At 36.4% G+C, this 20,893-nt stretch overlaps 1 protein-coding gene across 2 annotated transcripts in view; it reads left to right on the forward strand.

Annotated features, from left to right (window-relative positions):
• Positions 1-20,893, forward strand: part of TRHDE (thyrotropin releasing hormone degrading enzyme) — a 454,936-nt gene that overhangs the window by 426,691 nt on the left and 7,352 nt on the right. For both annotated transcript variants that reach the window (XM_086398684.1, XM_086398687.1), the window contains exons 16-18: positions 12,894-13,061; positions 13,579-13,719; positions 19,379-19,460. In XM_086398684.1, the coding sequence (XP_086254810.1) occupies positions 12,894-13,061; positions 13,579-13,719; positions 19,379-19,460 (391 nt within the window). The remainder of the gene's footprint in view (positions 1-12,893; positions 13,062-13,578; positions 13,720-19,378; positions 19,461-20,893) is intronic.

The raw sequence follows: 20,893 nt of genomic DNA on the forward strand, positions 1-20,893 counted from the left end.
GTATAAATACTAAGTGAATATAGATTTACATGGGCAACACAGGGAGCAATGGTGATTAAATTTACCATAGTAATCATTATTTACTAAGCCAGAGCAGAAACACCAACATAAATATTTGCAGCTTCGAAAGCATTCTTATGTACTAACACAGACTAGATTATACTGATGGGTTCAAGATTCATTGATTATAAGGTTTATTTCAACTACTTGAAGCACTATAAGTAAGAAATTTCCTCCACATTTTCCAAAAATAATATAAGCATTGCTATTAGCATTAACATTTCTTTTATATTTTCCCCCTTGTAATTAAGACTTAGGACTGATTTTTATACATATAATTTACTCTATCTCAAAATGAAAATAATTCATGTTAGTCTTTCTAATAATAGTGTGATAGTGAAAGTCATTCAGTCATGTCCAACTGTTTGCAACCCCATGGAGTATACAGTCCTTGGAATTCCTTCTCCAGGCCAGAATACTGGAGTGGGTTCCCTTCTCCAGGAGATGTTCCCTTCTCCAGGGGATCTTCCCAACCCAGGGATTAAACCCAGGTCTCCCAGATTGCAGGCAGACTGTTTACCAGCTGAGCCACCAGGGAAGCCCAAGGATACTGGAGTGGGTAGTTTATCCCTTCTCCAACAGATTTTCCCAACCCAGGAATTTAACCAGAGTCTCCTGCATTGCAGGCAGATTCTTTACCAGCTGCCTGGTGTGATGATATTTAGTCAATATTGTGATAATGTTAATGAAAGATGTTCCTAAGTATCAAATATTGTTTTGTGTAACCCATATCTTAAAATATCTGAAAATGAGAAAGAACTTTGATTACTTGTAATTTCTTAGCAATAATAGGAAAAATAAAAACACATGCACATACTTGCATGGACTGAAAAGATACATTCATATCTTCTAAAAGTTATGTCTAAATCCTAAACCCCACCTGTGAATGTGATCTTATTTGGAAATAAGATTTTTGCAGATATAATTAAATTAATGATTTTGAGCTGAGATTTCATGGATTAAAGGTGTACCCTAAGTCCCATCTTCAGTGTCCTCATCAGAAGCAGAAGAGAAAGAATAGAGAGACACAGAAGAAAATCCATGTGAAGATGGAGGCAGAAATGGAAGTAATTCACTTGCAAGCCAAGGGATGACGAGGATTGGCAGAGCCACCAGAAGCTAGGAGAGATGCATGGAACATATTCCTCAGAACCTGCAGGAGAAGGCACCCTGCTGACACCTTGCTGGGACTTCTAGCCATAAGAACTGTGAGAAAATACATTTCTGTTATTTTAAGCAACCAAGTTTGAGGCAATTTGTTATGGCAGCTTTAGGAAACTAATACACACAACTTTAGCCTCTGCCTTGGAATCAGAACTCGATACATGCAGGTTTTTGGATTGTTTCTCTATTTGATGGGATTTCAAGGAGTGCTAGTGATATCAAATAAGACTTCTAACTTTCTTTGACCTCATCCTATTCTTACTTAAGATATTCATTGTGAAACGGAGGAATAAAAGAAGATGTTGAGAAGGCAGGTTCTTGTTCCTCAAAAATTCAGAGAAAATTAATATCATGATTCCTCAGAATACCATTTTTTTAATTGTGTAAGAAAAAAAGAGGAGAGTGGCCTATGGCATGACGATAAACTAATAAAGATAGCCCTAAAATTCACAACAGAGAACCCATCCTCATGTTTCAGGCTCTCTTCACATCTAAATATTTAGAAAGACATTTTTTTGTCTTTCTAGTGATTTGAGATCCTTTCTATAATCAAAAAAAAAAAAAAAGTTAAAAAATTGAAGTGACTTTGATTTTTATATATAAACAAATCTTGCTTATTTTATGCTGAGATGAGCATTTAATGCAAGCATTCAGTGTGCGTTCTTCCGCTTTCTCTTTATACAAATAACAACGCTATACCCAGTACCTGCCAGTTCCGTGTATATGTGCACACATACATTTCAGTTATTTCAGAGTCATAACAATTGTGTTGACTCCTTCAAAGTGTGTGTTTTTACAGAAATGGAACTAAATTCTTTATAACTATTTTAATTATCAAAAATTATTTTTTAATTAATCTTTATTCTTTGACAGGTAAAGTTTATCACAGATTTTGCTACTTTTTCACAGGAGGATCAAAGTATATTTCAGTGAAAACATAGAACATCCAGGATTTAATGGGCATAAGAATATTTCTCTATTTTAAAAAAATTACAACATTTTCTTATACAATGAATCTAACAGTTAAAATTATGAAAATGTACAGATTTACTTTCTGGTTAATGCACAGACACACACATACAGAATAGTAAAATTTACTTTAGCTAAATAAAATCTTTCAGTTAGGGACCTTTCAAGTGAGGAAAATTTATTAATTATTGCCTACTCATGACAGCTTCCTTGTTACACTTAAAGAATTAACTAAATGGCTGTAGTTGATTCTTCCCAAGCTGGACAATCAGCCTTATTAACCACAGTGACCTTGACAGCACATTATAAATGAAGGTAGACCTCATTTGTACATGGCCATATATTTGCAGGTGTGGTACTTTGATGGATACAATAAATTGGTGCACTTTTCAGCCTTTGTATGAAGAATTCCAGACAAGGACTGTTGCTATAAACTACTCCTCAACAACAAGAGTTGTTTTCCAGGTGGAGCTGATGTCATTCAGTGGAGTTTTCATAAGCATTCAAGCCTGGATCATGATTGGAATGAGAACAGTGCTATAGTTTTGCAGTTGGAGCTTATGTATTATTCCTGTCATTATCTTCCATCTTAAAAGTGAGCCTAGAGTACTTATTGCTAATCATTGTGATTCAGAAAACACCACCTATATTTAAAATTCATATCATACGGGGCACTTCAATTTACAGTGCTCTGACCTGAACTAGGTGAAGAAGAAGCTTAAATATTCAAGGATTGGGATAGAGCAGATTGGAGATTCATTGGAAAGCCACGCATAATAGGCACACAATTACCGGGAAACAATTAGGAAACAATTTATCTGCTCTTTAACACAGGCATCTATAAACAGGGTAATTTATCAGCCATTTCACAACTTGTACTACAACTGTATACCTCTTAAGTTTTAAATTATGTTATGCTTTTAGAGTTATTTATACTCGCAGCCTACGTCTCAGTTTTCAAGTGAGTCATCATAGATATCTTAATTTTTCTACATTCGTTATAAACCAGTTTGATTTTTTTAAGTTCTTATAGGCATAATTGATTCTAGATGTCATAAGTGTTCTGAGTTATGAAATGTTAAATAACTGTGTTCTAGGGTTTTCAGTGGGAGAAGGAAATGGCAACCCACTCCAGTGTTCTTGCCTGGAGAATCTCAGGGACAGAGGAGCCTGGTGGGCTGCCATCTGTGGGGTTGCACAGAGTGGGACACGACTGAAGCGATTTAGCAGCAGCAGCAGTAGCAGGGTTTTCAGTAGAACGTATTGAAAAATCTCACCTTTACGTTTTTGCAGGTTTTGGTCATGCCAGTCTGTCATCATCACTCTGAATTTTTTGGCAACTCTGTATATGTCTCGTGTGTTTTCCTACCTTTCATTCGATGTCTCCTTCTTTCTAGTCCTATTCTTTTTAATCTTGTGTCTGGGCCACTTGGTTTCTTTTGTTTTTGTGCTTTTGCAATTATATTTTATAAAATGGTCTTACAGCCCAGAAACTTGACTCTCACCATTCCCTTCCCTTCCTGCCCAATAGAAATAATAGCTACTTTATTTATAGAAACTTAAAGGTTTAAAATATAATCTCATATTTATTATTTCAGCCTAAGCAAAGTGAACGTCCCTTTTAAAGTTCATTCTAATTATAAAAGCCATTTAAAAGGAGTGCAGTTATCTTAAAATATACTTTTGATACATTCAAGATATTGAGTTAAAGTGACTGACCCCTTCCCAGCAGTCCTTTTTCTTTCAACTAGGAACATCAGCATATGCTTCTTTACAATATGCAAAGTGAAAATGTGAAGAGGTTTTGAACATCAGTTCAGGACACATTTTATTTTATTTTTATTTATTTATTTACTTTACAATATTGTATTGGTTTTAAATACAGTTGGGCTATAGTTCACCAGGTTTGCCCGTACTCTATTTTTTTCTTTTTTTGAGGTAAAAAGGATATTTCTTTTGCTGTGCTCAGTGTTTAGTGGGAATGGGCAGGCTTGTGGGCACCAGTAAGAGGGCTCTTCAGAAACAGAGCAACCCCTTGTAGGAAGGATACCCCTGAGAGCATTGTTGCTGCCTCACCAACTGTGTACTTCAAGTGGGATTCTGTCTCTCTTGGCCAGGGGGCTTGTAGAGATACTAAGGAACTGTAGTCCTTGGGTTGCCAGGGTTTTTGTATGGATTTAGTAGCATAGGTGGCGCTAGTGGTAAAGAACCTGCCTGCCAGTGCAGGAGACATAAGCAATGGGGGTTCAATCCCTAGGTTGGGAAGATGTCCTGGAGGAGGAAATGGAAACCCACTCTAGTATTCTTGCCTGGAGAATCCCTTGGACAGAGGGGCATGGCGGGCTACAGTCCATGGGGTCGCACAGAGTCGGATACGACTGAGGCAACTTAGCCCACATGCATACCAGTCAAGTTAGATGGAATTAAAACAGTGACATGCTAGTAAAGTAATGCTCAAAATTCTCCAAGCCAGGCTTCAGCAATATGTGAACCATGAACTTCCTGATGTTCAAGCTGATTTTAGAAAAGGCAGAGGAACCAGAGATCAAATTGCCAACATCCGCTGGATCATGGAAAAAGCAAGAGAGTTCCAGAAAAACATCTGTTTCTGCTTTATTGACTATGCCAAAGCCTTTGACTGTGTGGATCACAATCAACTGTGGAAAATTCTGAAAGAGATAGGAATATCAGACCACCTGATCTGCGTCTTGAGACATTTGTATGCAGGTCAGGAAGCAACAGTTAGAACTGGACATGGAACAACAGACTGGTTCCAAATAGGAAAAGGAGTTCTTCAAGGCTGTATATTGTCACCCTGTTTGTTTAACTTATATGCAGAGTACATCATGAGAAACGCTGGACTGGAAGAAGCACAAGCTGGAATCAAGATTGCCAGGAGAAATATCAATAACCTCAGATATGCAGATGACACCACCCTTGTGGCAGAAAGTGAAGAGGAACTAAAAAGCCTCTTGATGAAAGTGAAAGTGGAGAATGAAAAAGTTGGGTTAAAGCTCAGCATTCAGAAAACAAAGATCATGGCATCCGGTCCCACCACTTCATGGGAAATAGATGGGGAAACAGTGGAAACAGTGTCAGACTTTATTTTTCTGGGCTCCAAAATCACTACAGATGGTGACTGCAGCCATGAAATTAAAAGACGCTTACTCCTTGGAAGGAAAGTTATGACCAACCCAGATAGCATATTCAAAAGCAGAGACATTACTTTGCCAACAAAGGTTCATCTAGTCAAGGCTATGGTTTTTCCAGTGGTCATGTATGGATGTGAGAGTTGGAGTATGAAGAAGGCTGAGTGCGGAAGAACTGATGCTTTTAAACTGTGGTGTTGGAAAAGACTCTTGAGAGTCACTTGGACTGCAAGGAGATCCAACCAGTCCATTCTGAAGGAGATCAGCCCTGGGATTTCTTTGGAAGGAATGATGCTAAAGCTGAAACTCCAGTACTTTGGCTACCTCATGCGAAGAGTTGACTCATTGGAAAAGACTCTGATGCTGGGAGGGATTGGGGGCATGAGGAGAAGGGGACGACAGAGGATGAGATGGCTGGATGGCATCACCGACTTGATGGACATGTGTTTGGGTGAACTCCAGGAGTTGGTGATGGACAGGGAGGCCTGGCGTGCTGCAATTCATGGGGTCCCAAAGAGTCGGACACGACTGAGCAACTGATCTGATCTGATTTTATTGTAATGCTTTAAACCTGAGATGTATGTCATTCATGACCTTTATAATTAGTCCTTCATTTTTAGCAAGGTTGGCTGAAACCTTTATTTTTGCTTTCTTTTTAGTCCAGTACTCATTTGAGAATGATAGGAGTTTTTGTTGCCACTGCATCTTAATAATAGTAGCAATAAAAATGATGAAGAGGATGATGAATGTTATTGTTACCTATTTTCTATGTTCATACCTATTTTCTCTGAATGTAGACAACTTTCTATGTCCCCTGTTTTTGGCTATGCACAATATTTATCTGAAGTGCATACTGCACTCTTGATATGCACCATTATCATGTGAATATCAAATGAAACATTATTTCATTTAATCATTGCAACAATGCTCTAAGGAATTATTATTCCCATTTTCCAGATGAGACTGACAGGAAGGTGCAAGAAGTCACACATTCCCTCGATATAGCTTTAATTTTTATTCACTGTGACTTTCTTAGCAGAAGCCAAGGGACCAAGGGCTCAAGATAGAATGAGAAGTGAGCGTAGAAGACAAAATGGACAGGGCCAGCCTTTGATAATGCAGGTTATTTTTCAGTCAGGTATTTTAAAGTCTAGGACTGTGTGCCCTGAAAGAAGTAAGAGTGTTTGTAAGTATAAGACAGAACAAGATATAGAATGTTGGTGGAGGAAGCCTCGACCATGGCTGTCTTTTAATTTTTAGTTAGAATAGGTAAATGATATTTCAAATGATGTAGTTAACTGAAAATTAATTACAATGAATTAAATGGTAGGCCCACTCGGTATCAATGGTATGTGTAGTGCCACTGAAAGAAGAGGCTAGTGATTTGAAAAGTCTTTTTTATTGTCTTTGAAAATAATTAAATGCACATTTCAAAGTTAATACAACCACTAATGAAAAGAAGCTTTGTACTAACAGAGCAGGAAGGGACCTTAGAACTCATGTACTTTAAAAGCCTTTGTCCAATTAGGGTAAAAAGTGAAGCCCAAAGCAATGACCTTGACTTGCCTGGTACTAAAGACAGTTACTAGTCCAATTAGGTCTACTAAAAACCTGCTTAAATGAACCCGTATCATGATTAAGCATCAAAATTTTATTTTAAAGTGTGATCTTTTCTCTTTTGGTAAGTGTAATTTTCCCCTGGGAGATATTTTAACTGTATCATCATAATTATTTTTATGTATTAGTAATAGCATTTTTATATTGAAATATATTTTATTCCAAGAATTTTATCTTTATAAATGTAATTATACACTTATTTATTTCCAAAGTAACTGTAAAAGTTATTAAATCATTAAATTTGAAATACGTGCATTTAAAAATTCTAATTACTTATAATCCCCAATCCCAGAAGCTAATGTTAATATTCTCTTATTTATCCTTTCAGTCTTTCTTCTAACATACAAATTATCATTTTTCTTTAGATTAGCATAGAGATATTATATTAATATATGTATAATACTCTGTCTTTAATAATACATTTCATCACATTAAAGTATTTTACCATATCAATTCAATATTAATCTATAATATTCTTAGTTGTTATTTATATCTTAAACAAACTCTTTACTGTTATTTTGTTTTAATTTATTTTTTTATTGAAGGATAATTGCTTTACAGAATTTTGTTGTTTTCTGTTGAACCTTAACATGAATCAGCCATAGTTATACATATATCCTCTCTCTTAGACGTTCTGATTTTTCACCTTAAAAAATGCAGCAATGAAAACTTCCATAGCAAAAACTTTGGAAATTTTTCTAGTTATTTGTGTTAATTTACCAGCCTACTTCACAATTTTCCATTTAATAACTAAAGTACAAATTTACTATGTTTTAAAATATTAGTCCCATTACATCACCATTACTATTTAGCTCTGTAAAAATTTTTCCTAAAGATGGATGCCTTTAATCTTCCCAGTACTTAATTTTTTAACTTCTACCTCAAAGTTTTTAGTTTTTAGGCATTTGCTTTTGGCAAGGTAAAAAAAAAGATTAAACATATCACCAAAATATAAAAAAATTATTTCAACATGATATATGCAACTTGTATAATTTCAGAACTTTTACATACAAATGAACTCTGTCATCATGCTATTTAAAATGAAAGAAGAATAAAAAATATAGTACAGTTAGACTAATTAGGTAATCATTTCTGCAGTGTTAGTGCCCTAGAAAGATAAAAGCACTTCCTTTTTTGGCTCATTCATCTTGTAGGAAGGCAGCTAGCAAAGTCCAGTTCTCTAATCCTGTATTCAATGCATACCGTACCTAGAGAAAAACAAGCACAGCTTTCCTTCCCACGTGATCAAATTCCAGTAAAAGATTTACTTCCGAGGCAGCAGTTAAAGAGATATGACTGTGAGGATATTCACATTTTCATAAACAATTTCCATGTTCTCCCTCCCTGTAATTCTAATATCAAGAATCTCACAGGACTTATTTGTACTATTCATAATTGTGGGTGCTGTGGGTTTTTCAGCTCATGCTTTACAAACAAACAAGCTTTTTTATCTGTTCCTAATGACTTTGGTTTATACAAAGAGATCTTAAACTGTCCCCAGAGCAATCATTTTGCTAAAGTGTTATTAGAACATCTTTACAAATTTAGCAATGAAAGGGGGTTCCGTTAACAATGGAAATCATTGGGAACCAAGGGCCTTTGGCAAGTTTAGTGCTCACCCATCTTGTTTTATTTTCAGTGATGAGTATAAGTAATTTTATGACCCAGATATTGATTCTTTAACTGGTAGGTGGGTAAGGAAGATAAGAAGCTGATGGGTTGGGAAGAAACGCTAGAAAAATCAGAGCTGTATTTTCTGGCTAATCCACTCTGTCCTTGCTCTTCTAAGGAGGCTTATGAATCTTTAAACAAGTGTACCTCCCAGTATCTGCTGATAGAGCTATTTCTTTCCTTAAGTTTGAGGATTTGTAGCTGACATCCTTGTGCTCCTGCTCAGTTGTATCCGACTCTTTTGCAACCCCATTGACTGTAGCCTGCCAGGCTCCCCTCTCCGTGGGATTTTCCAGGCAATAATATTGATTGGAGTGTATTGCCATTTCCTCTTTCAGGGGATCTTCCCAACCCAGCAGTTGAACTCGCAATGCATGTGTCTCCTGCATTGCAGGCAGATTCTTTACCCACTGAGCCATCAGGGAAACCCCATATAACTGAGACAAAGGGCTATTTTTCAATAGATCAGCAGGCTTTAGATTATATATGTAAATGGGGGTCTCATTTTCATCAACATCAAATTTGATGCATTTGCTATGCATAGGGAGACAGCTGCTCATGAGCCTGAAACTTGACCTGTGGGTTCTTGCAGAGCACGTCCAAATTGCATGATCTGTCTCTTGGTTTGAGGCTGCCGCTTCAAAAACAGAATTTGCCCCTATTCTGGACAGCTTTGCTTTCAAAGGCCTCCTTTGCCCAGGACAACTTTTGTTAGCTTCCTTCAGGATGATCTATCTTGTTGTTTCATCCAGCAGTTCCTTCCTGGTGCCCTTTCAAGATTCTTCTCCTTGCTCTGCGTATGACCATACTGCTACACAACATCTCTATAAATGCACCCCCTGCCTATGTCTTTTCAGTCACCCAGAGGCTGTTTTAACAAGTGTCACTTTGATTCTGGTGAACGGAAGCTTATTGTTGGAAAACCGTTCTTGCTGGTGTCGAATATTTCTCAAAGATGACTGATCAAACTGTGGATTAAAGAACGTAATGAAAAAGAGAGGGTAGAAGTGACAGCTTCAGCCAGTTCCGCATTAAGGGAATTATAGACTGGCTGCACTGGTATTACTTTGCTAGCCTACTCATTAGATCCAGGGTTTGGTGATTGTATCCCTTTAAGGGATATATTTTTTTCTGTTTAAAAATTTTTATTGTTCTTACTTTCTATAAGATAGTGTTTTATTGAACAAGAAATGTCAACATTCAGTGACAATTACTGATTATTATTACTAACAGAAATCAATATATTTTATTTCCATCATCATTAGCCATCTCTAAGCTGCTAGAAATAGGAAAGATTTTCATGTACAAGTCATCCTGGTTTTCAGCTTACTTTGTAGTTGTTATAGTGCGAAATGTTCTCTCTCAGAAAAGTTTCCTCTCTTGCAAAATGAAGTTTATTATAATACAAATATCACGATATTATTGTATAGTCCAGATAAAATAAGATAGGTAACCTGGGATGCAGTATTGCATGAAAGTCTTATTTTCTATTTCTGATGCCCCTAAAGCCACTGTTTAGGACTTTGTACCAACCAGTCCATTTATTCATGTGGGTCTGCCTCTTACATTGTTCAACATCAGCCAGGAATAACTACTGAATTACAAAACTATGGACTGTTGCTAAGGACTGTAGTACATGACACAAGTTATTTCTAAGGAACGTAGTTTAACGTCTACTTTTTTCTTTTTCTTTCTTTCTTTTGCCTTTTTTATATTTCTGTATGCCTTTCTGCTTGATATTGGAGACTGGTTTCCTAAGCAGTAACAAACCTCATTCAGTGGTCTCTATCCTTGAACTTTTTGGTATATTAACTGCTTAAAAATTTATTTGAAAAAATAAGCTCTTACTATTAGGTCTAATATTAGATCTAATATATATCGATCCTTGAGTTGATGATTTAAGTAGACATTTTATTGTTAATTCTGGCAAATTTTATAGCAATCTCTTGGCCAAAATCATGACAGTAATACAGTATTATGCTCAATAGCCTGTAATATTTGCAGGCAAAGATTCATTTACTTTTCTAGCTGTTGATTTAACAAAGGACTAGATTTTTTTACTTTCTTATGGCAGTTAGTAAAGATGGAGGCATTTTTGTATCTACCGGGACTGATGCACTCTTCAAAATGTGATGGTAATGTTTCCTTAGTGTTCTCAGATGTGCTGTGTGCAAATGAAAAAGTTTTATACACACAGTTGTTACCAACTCTTGCTGCTCTGTTCATGGGATTCTCCAGGCAAGAATTCTGGAGTGGGTAACTATTCCCTTCTCTAGGAGATCTTACTGACCCAGGGGTCAAACCCAGGTCTCTTGCAATGAAGGTGGATTCATTACCCACTGAGCCACCAGGGAAGCCCAAGCTGGGCATGAACAGAGCAGGGGGAATAAGGTTTCACCACCTTTAGGAATACTATTCTGGGTACTTTCTTCAAGGGATTCCAGGGCTGAGAGAGGTATGAAACTCTTTACTGGCTTCTTCTGATATCTATACTTCTTTGTTTCTTCAAAAACAAAACAAATCAAACAAATAAAATGCTTGCCTTCAAATATTACAAAGAAAGAAAAGACTCAGTCAGCAAGACTAAAGTAACGTTTCTCCAAACAATTTAGTTATTGGTAGGAAGAGACAGAGTGATGTAGTTTTAGCCATTTCTAGGAACTGTGAATTTTGTATGATAGTACTAACAACTCTATACACTTGGTATCCTGATACACAATCTTTAATATCTTGATTGTAGCCTACTTAGCTGCTTAACAAAAAAACATGAAGATCACCTTTGTTGTTTTCAGTTACTAAATCATGTCTGACTCTTTGCTACCCCATCATCTGCAGCACATCAGGCTCCCCTGTCCTTCACCATCTCCCCGAGTTTATTCAAACTCATGTCCAGTGAGTGATTCAGTGCAAACATCTCATCCTCTGTTGTCCCCATCTCCTCCTTCCCTCAATCTTTCCCAGCATGTGGGTCTTTCCCAGTAAGTCAGCTGGCTAAAGAATTGGTGCTTCATCTTCAGCATCAGTCCTTCCAATGAATACTCAGGGTTGATTTCCTTTAAGATTGATTGCTTTGATCTCCTTGCTGTCCAAGGGACTCTTAAGAGTCTTCTCCAGCATCATAGTTTGGAAACATCCATTCTTTGGCCCTCAGCCTTCTGTATGGTTCAACTCTCACACCCGTCCATGACCACTGGAAGGACTGTAGTTTTGACTGTACGGACCTTTCCCAGCAGAGTGATGACCGTCTCATTTGTAGTCATGCAGGTGCCTCCTCCCGTTTTCTAAGCTCTCCTTTAACCAAAGCAGTGTTTGGGCTGTCAAGGTCCTAAATATTTAAAAGAGATTTGCATCTTGTTATACAGAGAAAACATTTCTTATTATTAGTCACATGCAAATTATAAATGAGAAATTTTAATAATAGATTACTAAATATTATACAAAGAGAAATGCATTTTTAACTTTTTACTGTATTGGAGTATTCTTTCAGAGATCTGAGTTTTTTAAAATGTGGGAAATATATAAAAACTTGAAAGAATAATGTTTAGTAAAAAACGAATTGCCATGGCAATGTACCCATGAGAATTTATAGCTTATAAATAACCAAGATTAATTGAATTGACTAAGAGTTTCCCTCCATAACATTTAGTTTGAAGTCAAATCAAAATTTAGTTTATGTTTTATAGTCACTTTTATAAACATAGGAACAAGAGTTTTCTACATTCTCAAATTGTGCTACTTATGTTTTATTTATTATCTGTGTTAGTCATCTTCTAGCTTCCCAAATTCGGAGAGGTATTTGAGAATAATAATTTTAGAAAAATAATGTCTCAGAGTTTAGGAGGTATTTGTTTCATCTTCATCCAGTACTTTCTCATCATTCTTGGGTCTAATAATTCTGAGAGCATAAGTATATTTATGTTGGTTGAAATATAAGATGCCTTGTTTGTATTTCTTTAAACACTTATGTCTGACTCCTATACAAAAAAAGTTTTTTAAAAAACCCTTTATGTTCTGATTTTTGTCCATATAATTTCAAAAGTGGAAAAATTACATTCAAGACTATCATTAAATAAAATACATTCTTTTATTCATTCAGTTGTGAATAGTTTGAATATTGTTACTATATGGTATTATTGTCTTTCAGGTAAATCTAATTACCAAAACCATCTTTTAAAACACTGACTGTAGCAAGGCAGCATTTGTCTTTATTTTCAATATTATGAAGCTTTAATTAACAGAAAACCACATGGGTTGCTTCTTTAGAATACCACTAAATGTTAGAGACATCGTCTACTGCACAGGAGTGTCACTGCTGGATGAGGATGTCTGGGAATTCATATGGATGAAATTCCACTCTACCACGGCCATTTCCGAAAAGAAAATATTATTGGAAGCCTTAACTTGCAGTGATGACAGGAATTTATTAAATAGGTGGGTCAATTAAATGTTTAAATTTGTATAATGAGAGTATTCTCTGTTAATCAAATTGTACTGAACTTGTTTTTATTTCCTTAAATATGCTACTCTAAAATATATCATTCTAGAGCTAAAGAAAACTGAGATATTAATATGATGAAAGCTTGTTGATTTGAAAGGTTTGTTTCTAACTATTTTATGTTATTTATATGTATGTAAGATAATATTTCATTATAAAATTGAAGTATTTATTAAAAAGAATTTTTAAAGCAAAATTTCACCATTAAATCAGAATAATGATTTAACCACCTACAAGATTTTTTCAGACATTAATTAATACATCAATTAAAATGTTATGAGTTTGTTCTTCTGCCTTTTATAAACACAGAATTGTTCTATTGATAAATTTTTATTAGTAAAGTTTACATGGACTATTCTTTGAAGATTGTGATAACTTAAATCATATAATTCTGATAAGTAAAGAAAAGTTTGTTATTAAACTAAAAATTTCTCTGCAATTCTATCCTTAAAGGCTTCTAAATCTATCACTGAATTCTGAGGTGGTTCTGGATCAAGATGCAATTGATGTGATAATCCATGTAGCTCGAAATCCACATGGCCGAGACCTTGCCTGGAAGTTTTTTAGAGATAAATGGAAGATATTAAATACCAGGTAAAAATAAGAGTTCAATCATTCTTACTGGAGTGAGTAAATCAAAGGTGATATCTGAGAGATAAAGACCCAACTTTTTGTGGTAGAAGCAAGATCCAGATAATAGAATTAGATTTTGAAGTAGTCAGCCAAGATGGGTGTTGCCACTCCTGTGAAGCTCAGAATTAATTTAACAGTTCTATAACATTATTCATTTATTAAAGATTGATAACCATAATTATGTATGGAAATGTGCAGAGTGAAAAAGTTTAGCATTGCAGCTTTCCCGGAAAATCTATCAAACTGTCTTAGGTTGAAGAAATTGTATCATTAAAATCCGATATCCTGAGTGTGTTGTAGAAGAAATGATTTATGAATCATATGTAATGGTATTAGAACAAGAAATGGAGAAGGATATGGCAACCCACTCCAGTATCCTTGCCTGGAGAATCCCACAGACAAAGGAACATAGTGGGCTACAGTCTGTGGGGTCGTAAGGGTCGGACACAACTTAGCGACTAAAATACTTCTACTAAAATTCACATTGGAGAAGGAAATAGCAACCCACTCCAGTGTCCTTGCCCAGAGAATTCCATGGACAGAGAAGCTTGGCAGGCTGCAGCCCATGGGGTCACAGAGAGTCAGACATGACTGAGTGACTAACACACACACACAGAACAAGGAAACTGTAATTGCTTCTATACAATTGTTTAAATATTTAAAAATATAAATATCATAAAACATCTGAAGTAAAGCCATGATATAGAGGAGGGATGTTTGAATCACTGCATAATTCTAGATGCAGTAAAATTCATTCCTGAGCCATCTTGCTTCATGTTGAGAATTCTTCAGACTCTGTTTTAGAAAATATTTCATTATATATTTAAATATATTATAATAAATGTTAATGTATTACTCTGATAATCTCTATGGTATTTAAAAATTAAATTTATTATAGAGCATGTAAATGCTACATGTTCTCAAACTTAAATGTTCCCAGACATTTAGCATACCCACTGTTCTATCTGTTAAAAGCCGGTATATAAATTTTATTTTTTAAAGGTACACTGTTATTGGTTGACCTTGTATAAAGAGTTCAGTTTGAACTTATTTTTAATAATAAATAAATTTCTATCTGTAGATATTTCATTGTTAGACAGCACTAACATTCCTAGATGGCACATTGTTTTCCTTTCTATTTCTTGTATTTTCAGCTCAGAAATTAGAATGATTTACACTTGCTTTGCTGTCATGCACATAGTATAAGGAATAGTCAGACACAGATGGAATTAATATATGTGTACAAGCATTTGACTTTAAAGAGTATCAAATATCTACCAATGCAGAGTCTGTCTTTAGGGAGTGGTTTTGTAAATCAGAGTTCCATATAATGCCTATATAGCTTATAGTCCCTACCTAAAATATTCGGTTCCTGATATGTCTGTTTTGTTTCACTGAAAGTACATCATCTCTAACCAAAAGGTAGAAAGAGAGATAACATTAGAACCCCCTCAGTCTAATGACCTCTTTGTTTAATTAGCTGGACATCAGTATTAGCTACAACTCTGAAGAGGGAGGAAGAGGCACTTGGGAACTCAACTTTCTGCTCAGTTTTTCCATAAACCTAAGACGGCTCTCAAACTAAAGTTAATTTTCAAAAAAGTAGAAAGGAGAAGTTTCAGCATTTCTACAGATAGAGCTGTGTTTATCTTGACAAACAGAATTGTCTTCTTCATCTTCCACTCCCTTCTCCATCTTGGAACATCAAAGTTCATGAGGGAACAGTCCAAGGTTCTCCTTACTACTTGGCCTGCAGATTCTCCCTGGTTTTAGTTGCCAGCTACTCTCACAGTTTGAATCACTCCAAAATCTACACCTCTAGCTCAGATATTTCACCTAAGCGTCGCTCTATGAAAGATGTTTTTTTGTTGAGATCCCCTACTGAGGTGTACCTGCAAAGCTAAACCATCATTTTCTACATCTTCATTCCTCAGTAAATAGATGGCCATCCACCAATTGTTCAAGCTGGGCACCTGGAAATCTATATATAGTTCTCCTTTTTCCTTGATATATGTAAAAAGTAACATTTAGACTTGAGGTCCTATCAGTTTGACAATTCCTAAATGTTTCTCGAATTCTTCCTCTCTTTCCTACTACCACTGCCTTAGTGAAGGTTCTTATCCCTTGTTAGTACTCTTAATGACTGTCTCCTGTCTCTAATTACATATGCTGCCACATATATGCACACATGTATGCATGCGTGGACACACACACACCCACCACTTCCCTTTGTCCCAAGAATCTCTCTGAAAAGCAAAAATGACATTTTCTCCTGTAAAACCTTCAATACTCTGTGCCGTGTTGAAAATCTAAGCTCCTGTCTTACTGACCCTTCTACCTCTCATTCTGTTATCCTCAGTCTCACAGTTTATACCCTCAGTACCAAATGCCTGTAGTTGTTGGCACACACCGTGGTGTTTCACACCTCCTTGCCTTTGTGCATTGGTTCCCTACTCATTGGAAAAGACTCTGGTGCTGGGAGGGATTGGGGGCAGGAGGAGAAGGGGACGACAGAGGATGAGATGGCTGGATGGCATCGCTGACTCAATGGATGTGAGTCTCAGTGAACTCCAGGAGTTGGTGATGGACAGGGAGGCCTGGTGTGCTGCGATTCATGGGGTCGCAAAGAGTCGGACACGACTGAGCAACTGATCTGATCTCTGCCTAAAATTGCTTTCTTCCTTGATATTTGAAATTACTCCATATTCAATCCATCTGTCATCATCTCCTGGAAGCCTTTCCAGAGACCCCACAGCTAAAGGAACTCTGAACAGTATATAATTTTATTTTCATCTCATTTAACCATAATAACTGGGAATGATCTGTTTACAATACTATATAGTACATAACCTTCAGGAAAGGACTGACTGTTTTTCTTTTCCACATGACTGCAAGTATAAGCAAAACACTCTTTGAAGAGGATTGTCCACTTTGCTGTACAGTTGGCCATTTTTGTAACCACATATTGATTACTAATGAATACTTATATTATTATTGAATGTCTATTTTATTTTATTTAGCCAACTTTTCCCATGGATTCAATGTTAGAACTGAATCATTTCCCAATTCAATGTTAGAATTATAGCAATTTATGATGGTCGCATGGTTTAGCCTCCCTCTTTAGGCCAAGTAGTATTCCACTGTATATATGTGCATCTTTATCCATTTATCTGTCAATGGACATTTAGGTTGTTTCCATGTTTTGGCTCTTGAGCATACTGCTGCTATTGAAATAGGGGTACAGATATCGTTTTGAATTATAATTTTTTTCTGGATATATTACCAGGAATGGGATTGCTGGATCATATGGTAATTCTCTTTTTAGTTTGCTGAGGAACCTCCATACTATTTTCCATAGTAATTATAACAATTTACGTTCCCACAAGCAGTGTAGGAGGATTCCCTTTTCCCCATACCTTCTCTGCATAGGTGCATGCTAAGTCACTTCAGTCGTGTCTAATTCTTTAACCCTATGGACCGTAACCTGCTGGACTCCTCTATCCATGGGATTCTCCAGGCAAGAATACTGGAGTGGGTTGCCATGCCCTTCTCTAGATCTTCCTGGCCCAGGGATTGAACCTGCATCTCTTATGTCTCCTACACTGGGGAGGTGAGGATATTTTTTTTACCATTGATGCCACCTGGGAAGCTTTCCTGGTGGCTAAGATGGTAAAGAATCTGCCTGCAATGCAGGAGACACGGGTTTGATCTCTGGGTTGAGAAGATCCCTTGGTGGAGGAAATGGCTACCCACTCCAGAATTCTTGCCTAGAGAATTCCATGGACAGAGGAGCCTGGTGGGCTACCGTCTTTTGGGTCACAAAGAGTTGGTCGCAAATGAGCAACTAACACCCTCTCGAGCATTTGTTATTTGTAGACTTTTTAATGATGACCATACTGAGCAATGGAGAAGGAAATGGCAACCCACTCCAGTGTTCTTGCCTGGAGAATCCCAGGGACGGAGGAGCCTGTTGGGTGCCATCTGTGGGGTCGCACAGAGTCAGACACGACTGACGCGACTGAGCAGCAGCAGCAGCATACTGAGCAGTATAAGGTGGAGAAATGTCTATTATGATCTTCTGCACATTTTCCAGTTAGGTTTTTGTTTTTTATGTTGCTGAGTTGCTTGTGTATTTTAGAGGTTAAGCCCTTGTCTGTGATATCATTTGCCAATATAAGCACCTCCCACCCCTCATTTTAAAGATGAGAAAACTAAGGCTCCAGAAACTAAATTACTTAAGTTCCCACAGATAGGGACAGCATTAGAAAGCCTCTTGTAATGAAGGCTGGATTTTTGCTTTTAAAAACTCATTAATATCTTTAGTGTACTTTTAAAAAAATTCTCAACTTGTCTTTATGATAGTTCAGTATTAGTGTATAGAAATGCAATTGTTATTAATTTTGTATCCTATTTTACTGAATTCACATAGTATACTAATTGTGTGTGTGTGTGTAGTTTTTAGGGTTTTCCATATAGTATATATGATATAGTATAACGTCATCTGCAAGCAGTGAAACTTTTACTTCTGCCTTTCCAGTTCGGATTCCTTTTCTTTATGCTTCTTATGTGTTTGCTCTGGCCAGAACTCCCAACACTATGTTGAATAAAGGTTGTGAGAATGGTCATTCTTATCTTGTTCCCAGTCTCAGAGGAAATACTTTGACTTGTCACCATTCAGTATGATATTAAATGTGGGCTTGTCATATATGACCTTTATTAAGTCTATGTGCATTCCCACTCATTTGTTTAGGGTTTTTATCATCAATGAATAGACGGTAAGTCGTTCTTAGGTTCTTTATGCAGTTGTATTTTGGGCATGTTCATAGGAGAAGGTGAATTCAGGGTCTTTCTACTCAGCCATCTTGATACTGCTTCCAGTTTAGCCTACTGTACTGTTTGTTTGTTTTTTAATTTCAAAGAGTATGATATCCTGTGATAGGTACCCTTAGCACAGGAGACACAATCAGTAAAAGGAGAAATCTTTTCAGCTTGCTGATACATAGTATTCTTACCTTAGGTCATGAGTCAAATAATTATGCTTGTGATACAAAGATTGTAAAATTCAAAGGAAAAATTCAGTTTTATTTTAATGCTCATATGAAAAAATGCTAATCTTTTGGGAGCCTTTTTGAGAAAGTTGGCTTAGTTTCTAGGAATGAAGTAGAAAATAATGCCAACATCAGTTTGGGCTGACCAGACCAAAGGATTTCTGTGACTTATGGATAATTCTAAAAGTTGGTTCTGCAGTCATGTTTCTGGTGGAATCCTTATTTACAGTGACTCAGGTTGCTTTAAAATTAAAAGTTTTAAAATACTTTTTCTTCAGGCCTCATATTGGAAATGTAATAGTAATTCCTAATTATAATATCATAGGACTCCCTTTTTTAAAATTTACGATAATGTAGATCTCTTTGAAACACTGTGAGCCAATCAGGATGACTTGATGACGTCCCATAGCCACAGCTCTTTGCACCTCTCCACTCCCTAGGGAAATAGCCTTGAATAGCATTAAGAGATGGGATGGAGCTCATGAGAAGGATTCTAAAAAATCTGTGTAGTAGTATTTCCTAAATTACTGCCTGTTTTAACATTAAGACTTTTCTTTTTTTAATCTTTCAAGGTATGGAGAAGCATTATTTATGAATTCCAAACTTATCAGTGGTGTTACAGAATTTCTTAATACTGAAGGTGAACTGAAAGAGGTAAATATTTTAAGATGAATGTAATTTTTTTCTTTTGTAAACTTATGAAATTATAGATAGACTTCAACCACTTCTTTCCAATAAATTCATACTCATTCCTTTAAAGTACACACACACGTATACATGCACACATATACACATTCATGCTAAAGACTACTTCGGTCATTATTTGCAAAAATGTTTCTAACATATTAAACATTAAATATTAAGCCTGTGAAAGGTGCTTGAATGTAATGATTCTCAAAATGTTGTTTGTTGTTGTATAGTCACTAAGTCATGATCGACTCTTTGCGACCCATGGACTATAACCCACCAGGATCCTGTGTCCACGGGATTTCCCAGGCAAGCATATTGGAGTGGGTTGCCATTTCCTTCTCCAGGGGATCTTCCCTACAGGGATCAAAACTGGGTCTCCTGCATTGCAGGCAGATTCTTTTCCACTGTCCACTGGGGAAGCTCCAGTCATTCTCAAAACAGGAGACTCCAAATATACTCTAGAAATCTTCCCAATCAGCTGCTCCTCATTTGACTCTGTGAGCCCAGTTTAGGATCCTTGGAACATTAAAACTATCCTGTCACAATGACTCAGCATTCAGATATGCAGAACTAAGATTGCTGTTGAGGTACAGGCCTTGAGTCTCATTGCTTTATGGTCAGGTCTATAAAAGAATGATAATTGGATAAGATAATATGCATCATGCTCTCTGTTTTGTTAAATGGAATAAATTCATACATTTGGAAGTAACTCTATCTGACAACATATATTAAGATTAATAGTTTCAAATTCAGCTGAATACCATCACAAGTGAATTTCCTTAATGAAATTGAACTTATTTTTTTCTTAAGGACTAAAGTCCAGTTTGCAGAATATCTAACATTTTCTTTTTTCTCTGGTTTACGTCTCCGGAATTTAAACCAGCTGGTTTTATGACCATTAATTCACATCTCTAATAGAGGGATGTGAGATTGGGGGTGCGTAACTAGGTAGGAGGAAGGAGCTAAATATTTCACTGATTAAAATGAATTGGACTTCAAACACTTATCACTTTTTAGCCTCTCCTCACCTATAATTATAAAATATAGCTGAAGTATACCATTGAGAATCACGGTTTCTTCAGTTTTCACTGACAGAAAGCCTGATGCTGTGACCCAGAGCCAACCCCATTGAGCAAGGTTCCCCCAGAAGCATCAGCCTTCATCCGTCCTTAATATCTCCGAATATTGCCCAATTTTGTATGATCATCTTCCATGCACCAACTTGGATTCTTTCACACCATGAGCTAAGCTAAGTCTCTGATTGTAATAACTTGAAATTCTATTTTTATCCCTGCTACGTGTGTTCCCAGCCCTGAAAGATTTGGATTTGAAAGCCCTAGTGCATGTTTTGCTATATTTTTTATTAAGAACCTAAAAGTGAAGGAATTCTTTCATAT

The sequence above is a fragment of the Bos grunniens genome, chromosome 5 (assembly GCF_055505025.1).
Source record: "Bos grunniens cultivar Pamir isolate PY7600 chromosome 5, Bosgru_T2T1.0, whole genome shotgun sequence".
Classification (NCBI taxonomy): Eukaryota; Metazoa; Chordata; class Mammalia; order Artiodactyla; family Bovidae; genus Bos; species Bos grunniens.